The following is a 17,966-nucleotide window of genomic DNA, read 5'->3' as shown; positions in this document are numbered from 1 at the left end:
CTTACTAATCTATGTTCCAAATTACCAATGTTAGGGTAAGTAATGCACAGAAAAAAATCTGAATATTGTAACCCCCTGAGATAAACATAAGATCCTGGTTATGTTGCTTCTCTGTAGATGATGGGAAATTCTTACCTGTGACAGTCAGATTGGCGCTGCTCTGCATGTCTCCAGTGTCACAGGAGTATATCCCAGAGTCATCTGGGTCCACATTGTGGATGAGAAGCAGGTTGAGCTTGCCCTCCTTACGGTTCTCATACTTGTCTCCGTTCAGTAGGGGCATGTTGTTGCGTCTCCATGTGACAGGGGTAGTGAGGTCAGAGGTCGTACAGGATAAGGTCGCCGTCTCCCCTTCCATGATGACGGTGTCCCGGGGCTTCTCCTCAATGAGTACTTTAACTGGACACAGAGGAAAGTCAACTCTCAAAATGTGTACAGTACACATATAATTGTGTTTATACATTATACTTCTTGGAGTTTTGTTGCACTGAATATGGCCGTGATGAGCTGTTCTACAGCTGCACCATCGAGAGCATCCTGACTGGTTGCATCACTGCCTGGTATGGCAACTGCTCGGCCTACGACCGCAAGGCAATACAGAGGGTAGTGCGAACGGCCCAGTACGTCACTGGATCCAAGCTTCCTGCCATCCAGGACCTCTATACCAGGCGGTGTCAGAAGAAGGCCCTAAAAATCGTCAAAGACTCCAGCCACTCTACTCATAGACTGTTCTCTCTGCTGCCGCACGGCAAGCGGTACCGGAGCGCCAAGTCTAGGTCCAAGAGGCTTCTTAACAGCTTCTACCCCCAAGCCATAAGACTCCTGAACATCTAGTCAAATGGCTACCCAGGCACATTTACAGTGCCCCCCCACCCTCTCTTTACACCACTGCTACTCTCTGTTGTCATCTATGCATAGTCACTTTAATAACTCTACCTACATGGACATACTACTTTAAATAACCGGTGCCCCCGCACATTGACTCTGTATCGGTACCACCCCTGTATATAGTCTCGCTATTGTCATTTCACTGCTGCTCTTTAATTACTTGTTACTTTTATCTCTTGTTCCTATCTGTATGTCTTTTAAACTGCATTGTTGGTTAGGGGCTCGTAAGTGAGCATTTCACTGTAAGGTTTACCCTTGTTGTATTCGGCGCATGTGACTAATACAATTTGATTTGATTTGATGGGGTGTGAGTCCTCTACATGCAGCAGGCGTGTGCTATTACACAACCAATCACACACATACCTTTCACAGACACAGAGGCGGTGGTCTCCACACAACCTGCCTGGCACGAGTAGCTGCCACTGTCCTCGGACTTCAGCTCCAGGATGTGTAGCTGAAACACACAGCCGTCTTGCTTCATCTGGTACTTCCTGTTGGGCCTGAGAGGCAGCCGGCCCTTCCTCCACTGGACTGGGACTCCAGGCTTAGACAGCTCACAGGAAAAGAAGGCCGTGCCTCCTTCCTCAGCCTCCACAGCCTGCAGCTCTTCTTCAAAGCATGGAGGCAGCTCTGGGTAGTTGGAAGACAATAAGGGAATTCCAAATCTATGTTCCATTTGACCAATGTTAGGGTGAGTAATAGAAAGAGATCATTCAGAATATTGTACTGTAATATTGTAAGATGTGGATCAATTTATCAGTGAATTCTGAAAAGCTATCCAAAGGATTGTTCCTTAAGGTTGTGTTTATAGGGAGTGATATTGGTTCTTGCAAAATACATTACATTTTCTTCAATATTTTTATAGTGTTATTAAATACAAAGTTATTTATGTTCTTAGCTTTATCCTTTTAAAATAGACACCTGAAAATATTCTGGGGATGAGCATGCACATCTTCAATATGTGCCCATTGTTCCTCTTTAGAGCATTTAACTATATGTACCAAGTAAAAGTCTTGGGTGGTGAGTTGATACCATTCCAAGTCTGGAAGATTTAAACCAGCCTCAGACTTAGGAAGATGTAATACTTTCCTTTTAATTCTATGGTTTTTCTGACAAGTATACTTTTTTAAAGAACGTCTTCGGCGGGGTAATTGGTATTACCGAACATAAATGCAAAAACTTTGGGAGTCATGCCATTCTAAAGAAATGAAATCTACCTGTAAGATTAATGGGAAGATTATTCCATTTAATTAGATCAGATTTCATATTGTTGAGTAATGGAATAAAGTTATCTTCATATATTTGTTGTTTGCTGTCACGTTCCTGACCTGTTTTCCATTGTTTTTGTATGTGTTGAGTTGGTCAGGGCGTGAGTTGGGGTGGGCATTCTATGTTATGTGTTTCTATGTTGGGTTAAATGTGTTGCCTGATATGGTTCTCAATTAGAGGCAGGTGTTTGACGTTTCCTCTGATTGAGAACCATATTAAGGTAGGCTGTTCTCACTGTTTGTTGGTGGGTGATTGTGTTCCTGTGTCTGTGTCTACCACACGGGACTGTTTCGTTTGTTCGTTCGTTTGGGTAGTCTGTTCCTGTTTCATGCGTTCTTCGTGTTTATGTAAGTTCTTATGTTCAGGTCAGTCTACGTCGTTTGTTGTTTTGTAGTTTGTTCAAGTGTATTTTCGTCTTCGTTATTATTATTAAAATCATCATGTCTACATACCTCGCTGCGTGTTGGTCCGATCCATGCTCCTCCTCATCTGAGGAGGAGAACGACGTCGACAGCCGTACAGAATCACCCACCAAACAAGGACCAAGCAGCGTGAAAAGCAACATCAGCGATCGCAGGATTTCTGGACATGGGAGGAAATACTGGACGGTAAAGGTCCATGGGCTCAACCTGGAGAATATCGCCGCCCTCGTGAAGAGCTGGAGGCAGCTAAAGCCGAGAGGCGGCGGTATGAGGAGGCAGCACGGAAGCAGGAGAAGGATCTGGGCTACACTACGTGGGAGGAGATTGACAGGTGGGCGATCAACCCAAGGAGAGTGCCGGAGCCCGCCTGGGATTCTCTGGCACAGTGTGAGGAGGGATACCGGCGAATGGAGGCAGCACGACGACGCGGTAGGAAGCCTGTTAGTCAAGCCCAAAAATTTCTTGGGGGGGGGGGGGGGGGGGGGGGCTAAAGGGTAGTGTGGCAAAGTCAGGTAGGAGACCTGCGCCAACTTCCCGATCTTACCGTGGAGAGCGAGAGTACGGGCAGACACCGTGTTATGCGGTAGAGCGCACGGTGTCGCCTGTACGTGTGCTTAGCCCGGTGCGGGTTATTCCACCTCCCCGCACTGGCAGGGCTAGATTGAGTATTGAGCCGGATGTCATGAAGCCGGCCCAACGCATCTGGCCACCAGTGCGTCTCCTCCGGCCGGCATACATGGCACCAGCCTTACGCATGGTGTCCCCGGTTCGCCTACATAGCCCAGTGCGGGTTATTCCACCTCCCCGCACTGGTCGGGCTACGGGGAGCATACAACCAGGTAAGGTAGGGCAGGCTCAGTGCTCAAGGGAACCAGTACGCCTGCATGGTCCGGTATATCCGGCGCCACCTCCCCGCCCCAGCCCAGTACCACCAGTGCTTACACCACGCACCAGGCTTCCTGTGCGTCTCCAGAGCCCTGTTCCTCCTCCACGCACTAGCCCTGTGGTGCGTGTCTCCAGCCCATTACCACCAGTACCGGCACCACGCACCAAGCCTCCTGTGCGTCTCCAGAGCCCTGTTCCTCCTCCACACACTAGCCCTATGGTGCGTGTCTCCAGCCCATTACCACCAGTGCCTACACCACGCACCAAGCCTCCTGTGCGCCTCCAGAGTCCTGTGTGTCCTGTTGCTGCTCCCCGCACTAGCCTGAAGGTGCGTGTTCTTAGCCCGGTACCTCCAGTTCCGGCACCACGCACCAGGCCTACAGTGCGTCTCAGCCGGCCAGAGTCTGCCGTCTGCCCAGCGGCGCCTGAACTGCCCGTCTGCCCAACGCCGTCTGAACTGCCCGTCTGCCCAACGGCGCCTGAACTGCCCGTCTGCCCAACGCCGTCTGAACTGTCCGTCTGCCAAGCGCCGCATGAACTGCCCGTCTGTACTGAGCCTTCAAAGCCGCCCGTCTGTACTGAGCCTTCAAAGCCGCCCGTCTGTCATGAGCCTTCAGAGCCATCTGCCAGACAGGAGCCGCTAGAGCCGTCCGCCAGACAGGAGCCGCTAGAGCCGTCCGCCAGACAGGAGCCGCCAGAGCCGTCCGCCAGACAGGAGCAGCCAGAGCCTTCCGCCAGACAGGAGCAGCCAGAGCCTTCCGCCAGACAGGAGCAGCCAGAGCCTTCCGCCAGACAGGAGCAGCCAGAGCCTTCCGCCAGACAGGAGCAGCCAGAGCCTTCCGCCAGAAAGGAGCAGCCAGAGCCGCCAGCCAGACAGGAGCAGCGAGAGCCGCCAGACAGACAGGAGCAGCCAGAGCCGCCAGCCAGCCATGAGCAGCCAGAGCCGCCAGCCAGCCATGAGCAGCCAGAGCCGCCAGCCAGCCATGAGCAGCAAGAGCCGCCAGCCAGCCATGAGCAGCCAGAGCCGCCAGCCAGCCATGAGCAGCCAGAGCCGCCAGCCAGCCATGAGCAGCAAGAGCCGCCAGCCAGCCATGAGCAGCAAGAGCCGCCAGCCAGCCATGAGCAGCAAGAGCCGCCAGCCAGCCATGAGCAGCAAGAGCCGCCAGCCAGCCATGAGCAGCAAGAGCCGCCAGCCGGCCATGAGCAGCAAGAGCCGCCAGCCGGCCATGAGCAGCAAGAGCCGCCAGCCGGCCATGAGCAGCCAGAGCCGCCAGCCGGCCATGAGCAGCCAGAGCCGCCAGCCAGCCAGGATCCGCCAGAGCCGCCAGCCAGCCAGGATCCGCCAGAGCCGCCAGCCAACCAGGATCCGCCAGAGCCGCCAGCCAGCCAGGATCTGCCAGAGCCGCCAGCCAGCCAGGATCCGCCAGAGCCGCCAGCCAGCCAGGATCCGCCAGAGCCAGCCAGCCAGGATCCGCCAGCCAGCCCGGAGCCGCCACTCAGTCCGGAGCTGCCCCTCATTCCGGTGTTGCCCCTCATTCCGGTGTTGCCCCTTAATCCAGTGGGGTTAATTTGGAGGGTGGCCATTGGGAGGAGGCTACGGAAGCGGGGATTGACTATGGTGGGGTGGGGACCACGTCCGGAGCCGGAGCCGCCACCGTGGACAGATGCCCGCCCAGACCCTCCCCTAGACTTTGGTTGTGCGCCCGGAGTTCGCACCTTGAGGGGGGGGGGTTCCGTTACATTTGCTGTCACTTGTTAAGGATCCTAAGTATTTAATATGTTTTGTTATCCACTTAAAGGACTGCTGTGCATCTAGAGGTATTATTATTTTTCCATTATTTTGTTCCATTCCACGATAATTTTATATCCTGAGACTAGTGTATTCAGAAAATATTTTTAGCAAAGGGGGTATTGAGTATTCAATATTGGTCAGGTATATCAGGAGATCACCTGCAAATATATGTATTTTATACTCATGTTTACTAATAGTGATACCAGTTACATTTGGGTCCTGTCTATTTCTTAGTATTATTAAGTTCTTCCTTCTCTGTCTCCCAAACCAAATACATCCCTCTCCACAACCCCATCCAAGTTCTGCCCTATTTACTCCACCCAAGCCAAGCTTGTCCCACCCTCCCATTGATGCCCTCTCTTACTAATCTATGTTCCAAATTACCAATGTTAAGGTAAGTAATGCACAGAAAAAAATCTGAATATTGTAACCCCCTGAGATAAACATAAGATCCTGGTTATGTTGCTTCTCTGTAGATGATGGGAAATTCTTACCTGTGACAGTCAGATTGGCGCTGCTCTGCATGTCTCCAGTGTCACAGGAGTATATCCCAGAGTCATCTGGGTCCACATTGTGGATGAGAAGCAGGTTGAGCTTGCCCTCCTTACGGTTCTCATACTTGTCTCCGTTCAGTAGGGGCATGTTGTTGCGTCTCCATGTGACAGGGGTAGTGAGGTCAGAGGTCGTACAGGATAAGGTCGCCGTCTCCCCTTCCATGATGACGGTGTCCCGGGGCTTCTCCTCAATGAGTACTTTAACTGGACACAGAGGAAAGTCAACTCTCAAAATGTGTACAGTACACATATAATTGTGTTTATACATTATACTTCTTGGAGTTTTGTTGCACTGAATATGGCCGTGATGAGCTGTTCTACAGCTGCACCATCGAGAGCATCCTGACTGGTTGCATCACTGCCTGGTATGGCAACTGCTCGGCCTACGACCGCAAGGCAATACAGAGGGTAGTGCGAACGGCCCAGTACGTCACTGGGTCCAAGCTTCCTGCCATCCAGGACCTCTATACCAGGCGGTGTCAGAAGAAGGCCCTAAAAATTGACAAAGACTCCAGCCACTCTACTCATAGACTGTTCTCTCTGCTGCCGCACGGCAAGCGGTCCTGGAGCGCCAAGTCTAGGTCCAAGAGGCTTCTAAACAGCTTCTACCCCCAAGCCATAAGACTCCTGAACATCTAGTCAAATGGCTACCCAGGCACATTTACAGTGCCCCCCCACCCCCTCTTTACACCACTGCTACTCTCTGTTGTCATCTACGCATAGTCACTTTAATAACTCTACCTACATGGACATACTACTTTAAATAACCGGTGCCCCCGCACATTGACTCTGTATCGGTACCCCCCTGTATATAGTCTCGCTATTGTCATTTCACTGCTGCTCTTTAATTACTTGTTACTTTTATCTCTTGTTCCTATCTGTATGTCTTTTAAACTGCATTGTTGGTTAGGGGCTCGTAAGTGAGCATTTCACTGTAAGGTTTACCCTTGTTGTATTCGGCGCATGTGACTAATACAATTTGATTTGATTTGATGGGGTGTGAGTCCTCTACATGCAGCAGGCGTGTGCTATTACACAACCAATCACACACATACCTTTCACAGACACAGAGGCGGTGGTCTCCACACAACCTGCCTGGCACGAGTAGCTGCCACTGTCCTCGGACTTCAGCTCCAGGATGTGTAGCTGAAACACACAGCCGTCTTGCTTCATCTGGTACTTCCTGTTGGGCCTGAGAGGCAGCCGGCCCTTCCTCCACTGGACTGGGACTCCAGGCTTAGACAGCTCACAGGAAAAGAAGGCCGTGCCTCCTTCCTCAGCCTCCACAGCCTGCAGCTCTTCTTCAAAGCATGGAGGCAGCTCTGGGTAGTTGGAAGACAATAAGGGAATTCCAAATCCATGTTCCATTTGACCAATGTTAGGGTGAGTAATAGAAAGAGATAATTCAGAATATTGTACTGTAATATTGTAAGATGTGGATCAATTTATCAGTGAATTCTGAAAAGCTATCCAAAGGATTGTTCCTTAAGGTTGTGTTTATAGGGAGTGATATTGGTTCTTGCAAAATACATTACATTTTCTTCAATATTTTTATAGTGTTATTAAATACAAAGTTATTTATGTTCTTAGCTTTATCCTTTGAAAATAGACATGTGAAAAGATTCTGGGGATGAGCATGCACATCTTCAATATGTACCCATTGTTCCTCTTTAGAGCATTTAACTATACAGTATGTACCAAGTAAAAGTCTTGGGTGGTGAGTTGATACAATTCCAAGTCTGGAAGATTTAAACCAGCCTCAGACTTAGGAAGATGTAATACTTTCCTTTTAATTCTATGGATTTTATGACAAGTATACTTTTTTAAAGAACGTCTTCGGCGGGGTAATTGGTATTACCGAACATAAATGCAAAAACTTTGGGAGTCATGCCATTCTAAAGAAATGAAATCTACCTGGAAGGTTAATGGGAAGATTATTCCATTTAATTAGATCAGATTTCATATTGTTGAGTAATGGAATAAAGTTATCTTCATATATTTGTTGTTTGCTGTCACTTGTTAAGCATCCTAAGTATTTAATATGTTTTGTTATCCACTTAAAGGACTGCTGTGCATCATGAGGTATTATTATTTTTCCATTATTTTGTTCCATTCCACGATAATTTTATATCCTGAGACTAGTGTATTCAGAAAATATTTTTAGCAAAGAGGGTATTGAGTATTCAATATTGGTCAGGTATATCAAGAGATCACCTGCAAATATATTTATTTATATTCATGTTGACTAATAGTGATACCAGTTACATTTGGGTCCTGTCTATTTCTTAGTATTATTAAGTTCTTCCTTCTCTGTCTCCCAAACCAAATACATCCCTCTCCACAACCCCATCCAAGTTCTGCCCTATTTACTCCACCCAAGCCAAGCTTGTCCCACCCTCCCATTGATGCCCTCTCTTACTAATCTATGTTCCAAATTACCAATGTTAAGGTAAGTAATGCACAGAAAAAAATCTGAATATTGTAACCCCCTGAGATAAACATAAGATCCTGGTTATGTTGCTTCTCTGTAGATGATGGGAAATTCTTACCTGTGACAGTCAGATTGGCGCTGCTCTGCATGTCTCCAGTGTCACAGGAGTATATCCCAGAGTCATCTGGGTCCACATTGTGGATGAGAAGCAGGTTGAGCTTGCCCTCCTTACGGTTCTCATACTTGTCTCCGTTCAGTAGGGGCATGTTGTTGCGTCTCCATGTGACAGGGGTAGTGAGGTCAGAGGTCGTACAGGATAAGGTCGCCGTCTCCCCTTCCATGATGACGGTGTCCCGGGGCTTCTCCTCAATGAGTACTTTAACTGGACACAGAGGAAAGTCAACTCTCAAAATGTGTACAGTACACATATAATTGTGTTTATACATTATACTTCTTGGAGTTTTGTTGCACTGAATATGGCCGTGATGAGCTGTTCTACAGCTGCACCATCGAGAGCATCCTGACTGGTTGCATCACTGCCTGGTATGGCAACTGCTCGGCCTACGACCGCAAGGCAATACAGAGGGTAGTGCGAACGGCCCAGTACGTCACTGGATCCAAGCTTCCTGCCATCCAGGACCTCTATACCAGGCGGTGTCAGAAGAAGGCCCTAAAAATCGTCAAAGACTCCAGCCACTCTACTCATAGACTGTTCTCTCTGCTGCCGCACGGCAAGCGGTACCGGAGCGCCAAGTCTAGGTCCAAGAGGCTTCTTAACAGCTTCTACCCCCAAGCCATAAGACTCCTGAACATCTAGTCAAATGGCTACCCAGGCACATTTACAGTGCCCCCCCACCCTCTCTTTACACCACTGCTACTCTCTGTTGTCATCTATGCATAGTCACTTTAATAACTCTACCTACATGGACATACTACTTTAAATAACCGGTGCCCCCGCACATTGACTCTGTATCGGTACCACCCCTGTATATAGTCTCGCTATTGTCATTTCACTGCTGCTCTTTAATTACTTGTTACTTTTATCTCTTGTTCCTATCTGTATGTCTTTTAAACTGCATTGTTGGTTAGGGGCTCGTAAGTGAGCATTTCACTGTAAGGTTTACCCTTGTTGTATTCGGCGCATGTGACTAATACAATTTGATTTGATTTGATGGGGTGTGAGTCCTCTACATGCAGCAGGCGTGTGCTATTACACAACCAATCACACACATACCTTTCACAGACACAGAGGCGGTGGTCTCCACACAACCTGCCTGGCACGAGTAGCTGCCACTGTCCTCGGACTTCAGCTCCAGGATGTGTAGCTGAAACACACAGCCGTCTTGCTTCATCTGGTACTTCCTGTTGGGCCTGAGAGGCAGCCGGCCCTTCCTCCACTGGACTGGGACTCCAGGCTTAGACAGCTCACAGGAAAAGAAGGCCGTGCCTCCTTCCTCAGCCTCCACAGCCTGCAGCTCTTCTTCAAAGCATGGAGGCAGCTCTGGGTAGTTGGAAGACAATAAGGGAATTCCAAATCTATGTTCCATTTGACCAATGTTAGGGTGAGTAATAGAAAGAGATCATTCAGAATATTGTACTGTAATATTGTAAGATGTGGATCAATTTATCAGTGAATTCTGAAAAGCTATCCAAAGGATTGTTCCTTAAGGTTGTGTTTATAGGGAGTGATATTGGTTCTTGCAAAATACATTACATTTTCTTCAATATTTTTATAGTGTTATTAAATACAAAGTTATTTATGTTCTTAGCTTTATCCTTTTAAAATAGACACCTGAAAATATTCTGGGGATGAGCATGCACATCTTCAATATGTGCCCATTGTTCCTCTTTAGAGCATTTAACTATATGTACCAAGTAAAAGTCTTGGGTGGTGAGTTGATACCATTCCAAGTCTGGAAGATTTAAACCAGCCTCAGACTTAGGAAGATGTAATACTTTCCTTTTAATTCTATGGTTTTTCTGACAAGTATACTTTTTTAAAGAACGTCTTCGGCGGGGTAATTGGTATTACCGAACATAAATGCAAAAACTTTGGGAGTCATGCCATTCTAAAGAAATGAAATCTACCTGTAAGATTAATGGGAAGATTATTCCATTTAATTAGATCAGATTTCATATTGTTGAGTAATGGAATAAAGTTATCTTCATATATTTGTTGTTTGCTGTCACGTTCCTGACCTGTTTTCCATTGTTTTTGTATGTGTTGAGTTGGTCAGGGCGTGAGTTGGGGTGGGCATTCTATGTTATGTGTTTCTATGTTGGGTTAAATGTGTTGCCTGATATGGTTCTCAATTAGAGGCAGGTGTTTGACGTTTCCTCTGATTGAGAACCATATTAAGGTAGGCTGTTCTCACTGTTTGTTGGTGGGTGATTGTGTTCCTGTGTCTGTGTCTACCACACGGGACTGTTTCGTTTGTTCGTTCGTTTGGGTAGTCTGTTCCTGTTTCATGCGTTCTTCGTGTTTATGTAAGTTCTTATGTTCAGGTCAGTCTACGTCGTTTGTTGTTTTGTAGTTTGTTCAAGTGTATTTTCGTCTTCGTTATTATTATTAAAATCATCATGTCTACATACCTCGCTGCGTGTTGGTCCGATCCATGCTCCTCCTCATCTGAGGAGGAGAACGACGTCGACAGCCGTACAGAATCACCCACCAAACAAGGACCAAGCAGCGTGAAAAGCAACATCAGCGATCGCAGGATTTCTGGACATGGGAGGAAATACTGGACGGTAAAGGTCCATGGGCTCAACCTGGAGAATATCGCCGCCCTCGTGAAGAGCTGGAGGCAGCTAAAGCCGAGAGGCGGCGGTATGAGGAGGCAGCACGGAAGCAGGAGAAGGATCTGGGCTACACTACGTGGGAGGAGATTGACAGGTGGGCGATCAACCCAAGGAGAGTGCCGGAGCCCGCCTGGGATTCTCTGGCACAGTGTGAGGAGGGATACCGGCGAATGGAGGCAGCACGACGACGCGGTAGGAAGCCTGTTAGTCAAGCCCAAAAATTTCTTGGGGGGGGGGGGGGCTAAAGGGTAGTGTGGCAAAGTCAGGTAGGAGACCTGCGCCAACTTCCCGATCTTACCGTGGAGAGCGAGAGTACGGGCAGACACCGTGTTATGCGGTAGAGCGCACGGTGTCGCCTGTACGTGTGCTTAGCCCGGTGCGGGTTATTCCACCTCCCCGCACTGGCAGGGCTAGATTGAGTATTGAGCCGGATGTCATGAAGCCGGCCCAACGCATCTGGCCACCAGTGCGTCTCCTCGGGCCGGCATACATGGCACCAGCCTTACGCATGGTGTCCCCGGTTCGCCTACATAGCCCAGTGCGGGTTATTCCACCTCCCCGCACTGGTCGGGCTACGGGGAGCATACAACCAGGTAAGGTAGGGCAGGCTCAGTGCTCAAGGGAACCAGTACGCCTGCATGGTCCGGTATATCCGGCGCCACCTCCCCGCCCCAGCCCAGTACCACCAGTGCTTACACCACGCACCAGGCTTCCTGTGCGTCTCCAGAGCCCTGTTCCTCCTCCACGCACTAGCCCTGTGGTGCGTGTCTCCAGCCCATTACCACCAGTACCGGCACCACGCACCAAGCCTCCTGTGCGTCTCCAGAGCCCTGTTCCTCCTCCACACACTAGCCCTATGGTGCGTGTCTCCAGCCCATTACCACCAGTGCCTACACCACGCACCAAGCCTCCTGTGCGCCTCCAGAGTCCTGTGCGTCCTGTTGCTGCTCCCCGCACTAGCCTGAAGGTGCGTGTTCTTAGCCCGGTACCTCCAGTTCCGGCACCACGCACCAGGCCTACAGTGCGTCTCAGCCGGCCAGAGTCTGCCGTCTGCCCAGCGGCGCCTGAACTGCCCGTCTGCCCAACGCCGTCTGAACTGCCCGTCTGCCCAACGGCGCCTGAACTGCCCGTCTGCCCAACGCCGTCTGAACTGTCCGTCTGCCAAGCGCCGCATGAACTGCCCGTCTGTACTGAGCCTTCAAAGCCGCCCGTCTGTACTGAGCCTTCAAAGCCGCCCGTCTGTCATGAGCCTTCAGAGCCATCTGCCAGACAGGAGCCGCTAGAGCCGTCCGCCAGACAGGAGCCGCTAGAGCCGTCCGCCAGACAGGAGCCGCCAGAGCCGTCCGCCAGACAGGAGCAGCCAGAGCCTTCCGCCAGACAGGAGCAGCCAGAGCCTTCCGCCAGACAGGAGCAGCCAGAGCCTTCCGCCAGACAGGAGCAGCCAGAGCCTTCCGCCAGACAGGAGCAGCCAGAGCCTTCCGCCAGAAAGGAGCAGCCAGAGCCGCCAGCCAGACAGGAGCAGCCAGAGCCGCCAGACAGACAGGAGCAGCCAGAGCCGCCAGCCAGCCATGAGCAGCCAGAGCCGCCAGCCAGCCATGAGCAGCCAGAGCCGCCAGCCAGCCATGAGCAGCAAGAGCCGCCAGCCAGCCATGAGCAGCCAGAGCCGCCAGCCAGCCATGAGCAGCCAGAGCCGCCAGCCAGCCATGAGCAGCAAGAGCCGCCAGCCAGCCATGAGCAGCAAGAGCCGCCAGCCAGCCATGAGCAGCAAGAGCCGCCAGCCAGCCATGAGCAGCAAGAGCCGCCAGCCAGCCATGAGCAGCAAGAGCCGCCAGCCAGCCATGAGCAGCAAGAGCCGCCAGCCGGCCATGAGCAGCAAGAGCCGCCAGCCGGCCATGAGCAGCCAGAGCCGCCAGCCGGCCATGAGCAGCCAGAGCCGCCAGCCAGCCAGGATCCGCCAGAGCCGCCAGCCAGCCAGGATCCGCCAGAGCCGCCAGCCAACCAGGATCCGCCAGAGCCGCCAGCCAGCCAGGATCTGCCAGAGCCGCCAGCCAGCCAGGATCCGCCAGAGCCGCCAGCCAGCCAGGATCCGCCAGAGCCAGCCAGCCAGGATCCGCCAGCCAGCCCGGAGCCGCCACTCAGTCCGGAGCTGCCCCTCATTCCGGTGTTGCCCCTCATTCCGGTGTTGCCCCTTAATCCAGTGGGGTTAATTTGGAGGGTGGCCATTGGGAGGAGGCTACGGAAGCGGGGATTGACTATGGTGGGGTGGGGACCACGTCCGGAGCCGGAGCCGCCACCGTGGACAGATGCCCGCCCAGACCCTCCCCTAGACTTTGGTTGTGCGCCCGGAGTTCGCACCTTGAGGGGGGGGGGTTCCGTTACATTTGCTGTCACTTGTTAAGGATCCTAAGTATTTAATATGTTTTGTTATCCACTTAAAGGACTGCTGTGCATCTAGAGGTATTATTATTTTTCCATTATTTTGTTCCATTCCACGATAATTTTATATCCTGAGACTAGTGTATTCAGAAAATATTTTTAGCAAAGGGGGTATTGAGTATTCAATATTGGTCAGGTATATCAGGAGATCACCTGCAAATATATGTATTTTATACTCATGTTTACTAATAGTGATACCAGTTACATTTGGGTCCTGTCTATTTCTTAGTATTATTAAGTTCTTCCTTCTCTGTCTCCCAAACCAAATACATCCCTCTCCACAACCCCATCCAAGTTCTGCCCTATTTACTCCACCCAAGCCAAGCTTGTCCCACCCTCCCATTGATGCCCTCTCTTACTAATCTATGTTCCAAATTACCAATGTTAAGGTAAGTAATGCACAGAAAAAAATCTGAATATTGTAACCCCCTGAGATAAACATAAGATCCTGGTTATGTTGCTTCTCTGTAGATGATGGGAAATTCTTACCTGTGACAGTCAGATTGGCGCTGCTCTGCATGTCTCCAGTGTCACAGGAGTATATCCCAGAGTCATCTGGGTCCACATTGTGGATGAGAAGCAGGTTGAGCTTGCCCTCCTTACGGTTCTCATACTTGTCTCCGTTCAGTAGGGGCATGTTGTTGCGTCTCCATGTGACAGGGGTAGTGAGGTCAGAGGTCGTACAGGATAAGGTCGCCGTCTCCCCTTCCATGATGACGGTGTCCCGGGGCTTCTCCTCAATGAGTACTTTAACTGGACACAGAGGAAAGTCAACTCTCAAAATGTGTACAGTACACATATAATTGTGTTTATACATTATACTTCTTGGAGTTTTGTTGCACTGAATATGGCCGTGATGAGCTGTTCTACAGCTGCACCATCGAGAGCATCCTGACTGGTTGCATCACTGCCTGGTATGGCAACTGCTCGGCCTACGACCGCAAGGCAATACAGAGGGTAGTGCGAACGGCCCAGTACGTCACTGGGTCCAAGCTTCCTGCCATCCAGGACCTCTATACCAGGCGGTGTCAGAAGAAGGCCCTAAAAATTGACAAAGACTCCAGCCACCCTACTCATAGACTGTTCTCTCTGCTGCCGCACGGCAAGCGGTCCTGGAGCGCCAAGTCTAGGTCCAAGAGGCTTCTAAACAGCTTCTACCCCCAAGCCATAAGACTCCTGAACATCTAGTCAAATGGCTACCCAGGCACATTTACAGTGCCCCCCCACCCCCTCTTTACACCACTGCTACTCTCTGTTGTCATCTACGCATAGTCACTTTAATAACTCTACCTACATGGACATACTACTTTAAATAACCGGTGCCCCCGCACATTGACTCTGTATCGGTACCCCCCTGTATATAGTCTCGCTATTGTCATTTCACTGCTGCTCTTTAATTACTTGTTACTTTTATCTCTTGTTCCTATCTGTATGTCTTTTAAACTGCATTGTTGGTTAGGGGCTCGTAAGTGAGCATTTCACTGTAAGGTTTACACTTGTTGTATTCGGCGCATGTGACTAATTCAATTTGATTTGATTTGATGGGGTGTGAGTCCTCTACATGCAGCAGGCGTGTGCTATTACACAACCAATCACACACATACCTTTCACAGACACAGAGGCGGTGGTCTCCACACAACCTGCCTGGCACGAGTAGCTGCCACTGTCCTCGGACTTCAGCTCCAGGATGTGTAGCTGAAACACACAGCCGTCCTGCTTCATCTGGTACTTCCTGTTGGGCCTGAGAGGCAGCCGGCCCTTCCTCCACTGGACTGGGACTCCAGGCTTAGACAGCTCACAGGACAGGAAGGCCGTGCCTCCTTCCTCGGCCTCCACAGCCTGCAGCTCTTCTTCAAAGCATGGAGGCAGCTCTGGGTAGTTGGAAGACAATAAGGGAATTCCAAATCCATGTTCCATTTGACCAATGTTAGGGTGAGTAATAGAAAGAGATAACAACAATATTCTGAATTACGCCCTGACCTTAGAGATCCTTTTTATGTCTCTATTTGGTTTGGTCAGGGTGTGATTTATTGTGGGTATTCTATGTTCTTTCGTTCTATTATTTGTATTTCTAATACTTTTTTAAAGCACGTCTTTGGCGGGGTAATTGGTATTACCGAACATAAATGCAAAAACTTTGGGAGTCATGCCATTCTAAAGAAATTAAATCTACCTGGAAGGTTAATGGGAAGATTATTCCATTTAATTAGATCAGATTTCATATTGTTGAGTAATGGAATAAAGTTATCTTCATATATTTGTTGTTTGCTGTCACTTGTTAAGCATCCTAAGTATTTAATATGTTTTGTTATCCACTTAAAGGACTGCTGTGCATCATGAGGTATTATTATTTTTCCATTATTTTGTTCCATTCCACAATAATTTTATATCCTGAGATTTTAGTGTATTCAGAAAATATTTTTAGCAAAGGGGGTATTGAGTTTTCAATATTGGTCAGGTATATCAAGAGATCACCTGCAAATAAGTTTATTTATATTCATGTTGACTAATAGTGATACCTGTTACATTTGGGTCCTGTCTAATTCTTAGTATTATTAAGTTCTTCCTTCTCTGTCTCCCAAACCAAATACATCCCTCTCCACAACCCCCTCCCAGTTCTCCCCCATTTACTACACCCAAGCCAAGCCTGTTCCACCCTCCCATTGCTGCCTTCTCTTACAAATCTATGTTCCATTTGACCAATGTTAGGGTGAGTAATACACAGAAAAAAATCTGAATATTGTAACCCCCTGAGATAAACATAAGATCCTGGTTATGTTGCTTCTCTGTAGATGATGGGGAATCCTTACCTGTGACAGTCAGATTGACGCTGCTCTGCATGTCTCCAGTGTCACAGGAGTATATCCCAGAGTCATCTGGGTCCACATTGTGGATGAGAAGCAGGTTGAGCTTGCCCTCCTTACGGTTCTCATACTTGTCTCCCGTCAGTAAGGGCTTGTTGTTGCGTCTCCATGTGACAGGGGTAGTGAGGTCAGAGGTCGTACAGGATAAGGTCGCCGTCTCCCCTTCCATGATGACGGTGTCCCGGGGCTTCTCCTCAATGAGTACTTTAACTGGACACAGAGGAAAGTCAACTCTCAAAATGTGTACAGTGCATATATATTAGTGTTTATACTTTATACTTCTTGGAGTTTTGATGCACTGAACATGACTGTGATGAGGTGTGATTCCTCTACATGCAGCAGGTGTGTGCTATTACACAACCAATCACACACATACCTTTCACAGACACAGAGGCAGTGGTCTCCACGCCATCTGCCTGGCACGTGTAGCTGCCACTGTCTTCCTTTTTCAGCTCCAGGATGTGTAGCTGAAACACACAGTTGTCCTGCTTCATCTGGTACTTCCTGTTGGGCCTGAGAGGCAGCCGGCCCTTCCTCCACTGGACTGGGACTCCGGGCTTAGACAGCTCACAAAACAGAAAGGCTGTGCCACCCTCCTCAGCCTCCACAGCCTGCAGCTCCTCCTCGAAGTACAGTGGTAGCTCTGGGTAGATGGAATAAAGTTAGTATTACCCAAATGTTCATAAAATACATTTTAAGGTGAGTATTGCACTTACAGAATATCCCCATAGAATGGCCCATGAGGATAAGTCAAAGAATAATGTTCCTTAACTATGGTACAGAAAAACAGTGCTACTTTATGTCTTTACCATTGACCGTCAGATAGGCATCGCTCTGCATGTCTCCAGTGTCACAGGAGTATATCCCAGAGTCCTCTGGTTCCGTCTCATGGATGAGTAGGAGGTTGAGCTTGCCCTTCTTACGCGTCTCATACTTGTCGCCGTTCAGTAGGGGCATGTTGTTCCTTCTCCATGTGACAGGGGTAATGAGGTCAGAGGTCGTACAGGATAAGGTGGCCGTCTCCCCTTCCATGATGTCAATGTCCTGGGGCTTCTCCTCAATGAGTACTGATAGAGACAGGAAACAGATTCAACTAAGTAAATGCGCCCTAATTGCACACACACACTGTATGAGTGGTTAAAGAGAATAACTTCGCATTGTACTGTCCATTAACAAATTAAAAGAGGCAGCACACCTTTGGGTTTGGAGACAACTAGCAGTTGGGCAGAGGTTCTCTCCTCCCCAACCACGAAGGCCACGGTCCCGGTCTCCTCCGGGGTGGTCATGGTCAAGACCAGGCAGTGCTGGTGGCCCTCAAAGCTCATCTGGTTCATTTCGTTCTTCTGCAGTGGGCTGGAGCCCAGCCACCACTCGCCTTCACTCACCTCGGCATGGGACAGCTCACACACAAACACTGCGTCCTGCCCGGCTGTGACTTTCATGTCCTTCAGTCCGGACAATATTTTCACACGCTCTGTAGAGAAAGAGTTAGACTCGGGAGCGTTTTTAATAGGTTAATGTAGCAAGCCATACAGAGATGAGATGACCTACGCAAAAAAATGCAATTAGGTAATCTTATCTTGTTGATGGTCTACCACCATCCCTTATATTTGTGGAAAGATATAA

General features: G+C 49.4%; 1 protein-coding gene across 1 annotated transcript in view; it reads right to left on the bottom strand.

Annotated features, from left to right (window-relative positions):
* Positions 1 to 17,966, bottom strand: part of obscna (obscurin, cytoskeletal calmodulin and titin-interacting RhoGEF a) — a 109,693-nt gene that overhangs the window by 59,132 nt on the left and 32,595 nt on the right. The window contains exons 28-39 of the mRNA XM_039003063.1: positions 17,536 to 17,814; positions 17,150 to 17,407; positions 16,717 to 16,983; positions 16,287 to 16,550; positions 15,081 to 15,347; positions 13,966 to 14,229; positions 9,476 to 9,742; positions 8,360 to 8,623; positions 6,866 to 7,132; positions 5,751 to 6,014; positions 1,252 to 1,518; positions 136 to 399 (exon numbers count right to left, since the gene is read on the bottom strand). Coding sequence (XP_038858991.1) covers positions 136 to 399; positions 1,252 to 1,518; positions 5,751 to 6,014; positions 6,866 to 7,132; positions 8,360 to 8,623; positions 9,476 to 9,742; positions 13,966 to 14,229; positions 15,081 to 15,347; positions 16,287 to 16,550; positions 16,717 to 16,983; positions 17,150 to 17,407; positions 17,536 to 17,814 — 3,192 coding nt within the window. The remainder of the gene's footprint in view (positions 1 to 135; positions 400 to 1,251; positions 1,519 to 5,750; positions 6,015 to 6,865; positions 7,133 to 8,359; positions 8,624 to 9,475; positions 9,743 to 13,965; positions 14,230 to 15,080; positions 15,348 to 16,286; positions 16,551 to 16,716; positions 16,984 to 17,149; positions 17,408 to 17,535; positions 17,815 to 17,966) is intronic.

This window comes from Salvelinus namaycush, chromosome 10 (assembly GCF_016432855.1).
Source record: "Salvelinus namaycush isolate Seneca chromosome 10, SaNama_1.0, whole genome shotgun sequence".
NCBI lineage: Eukaryota > Metazoa > Chordata > Actinopteri > Salmoniformes > Salmonidae > Salvelinus > Salvelinus namaycush.
Note: the sequence above shows the minus strand (reverse complement) of the source record. Positions and strands in the feature narration are given on the sequence as shown.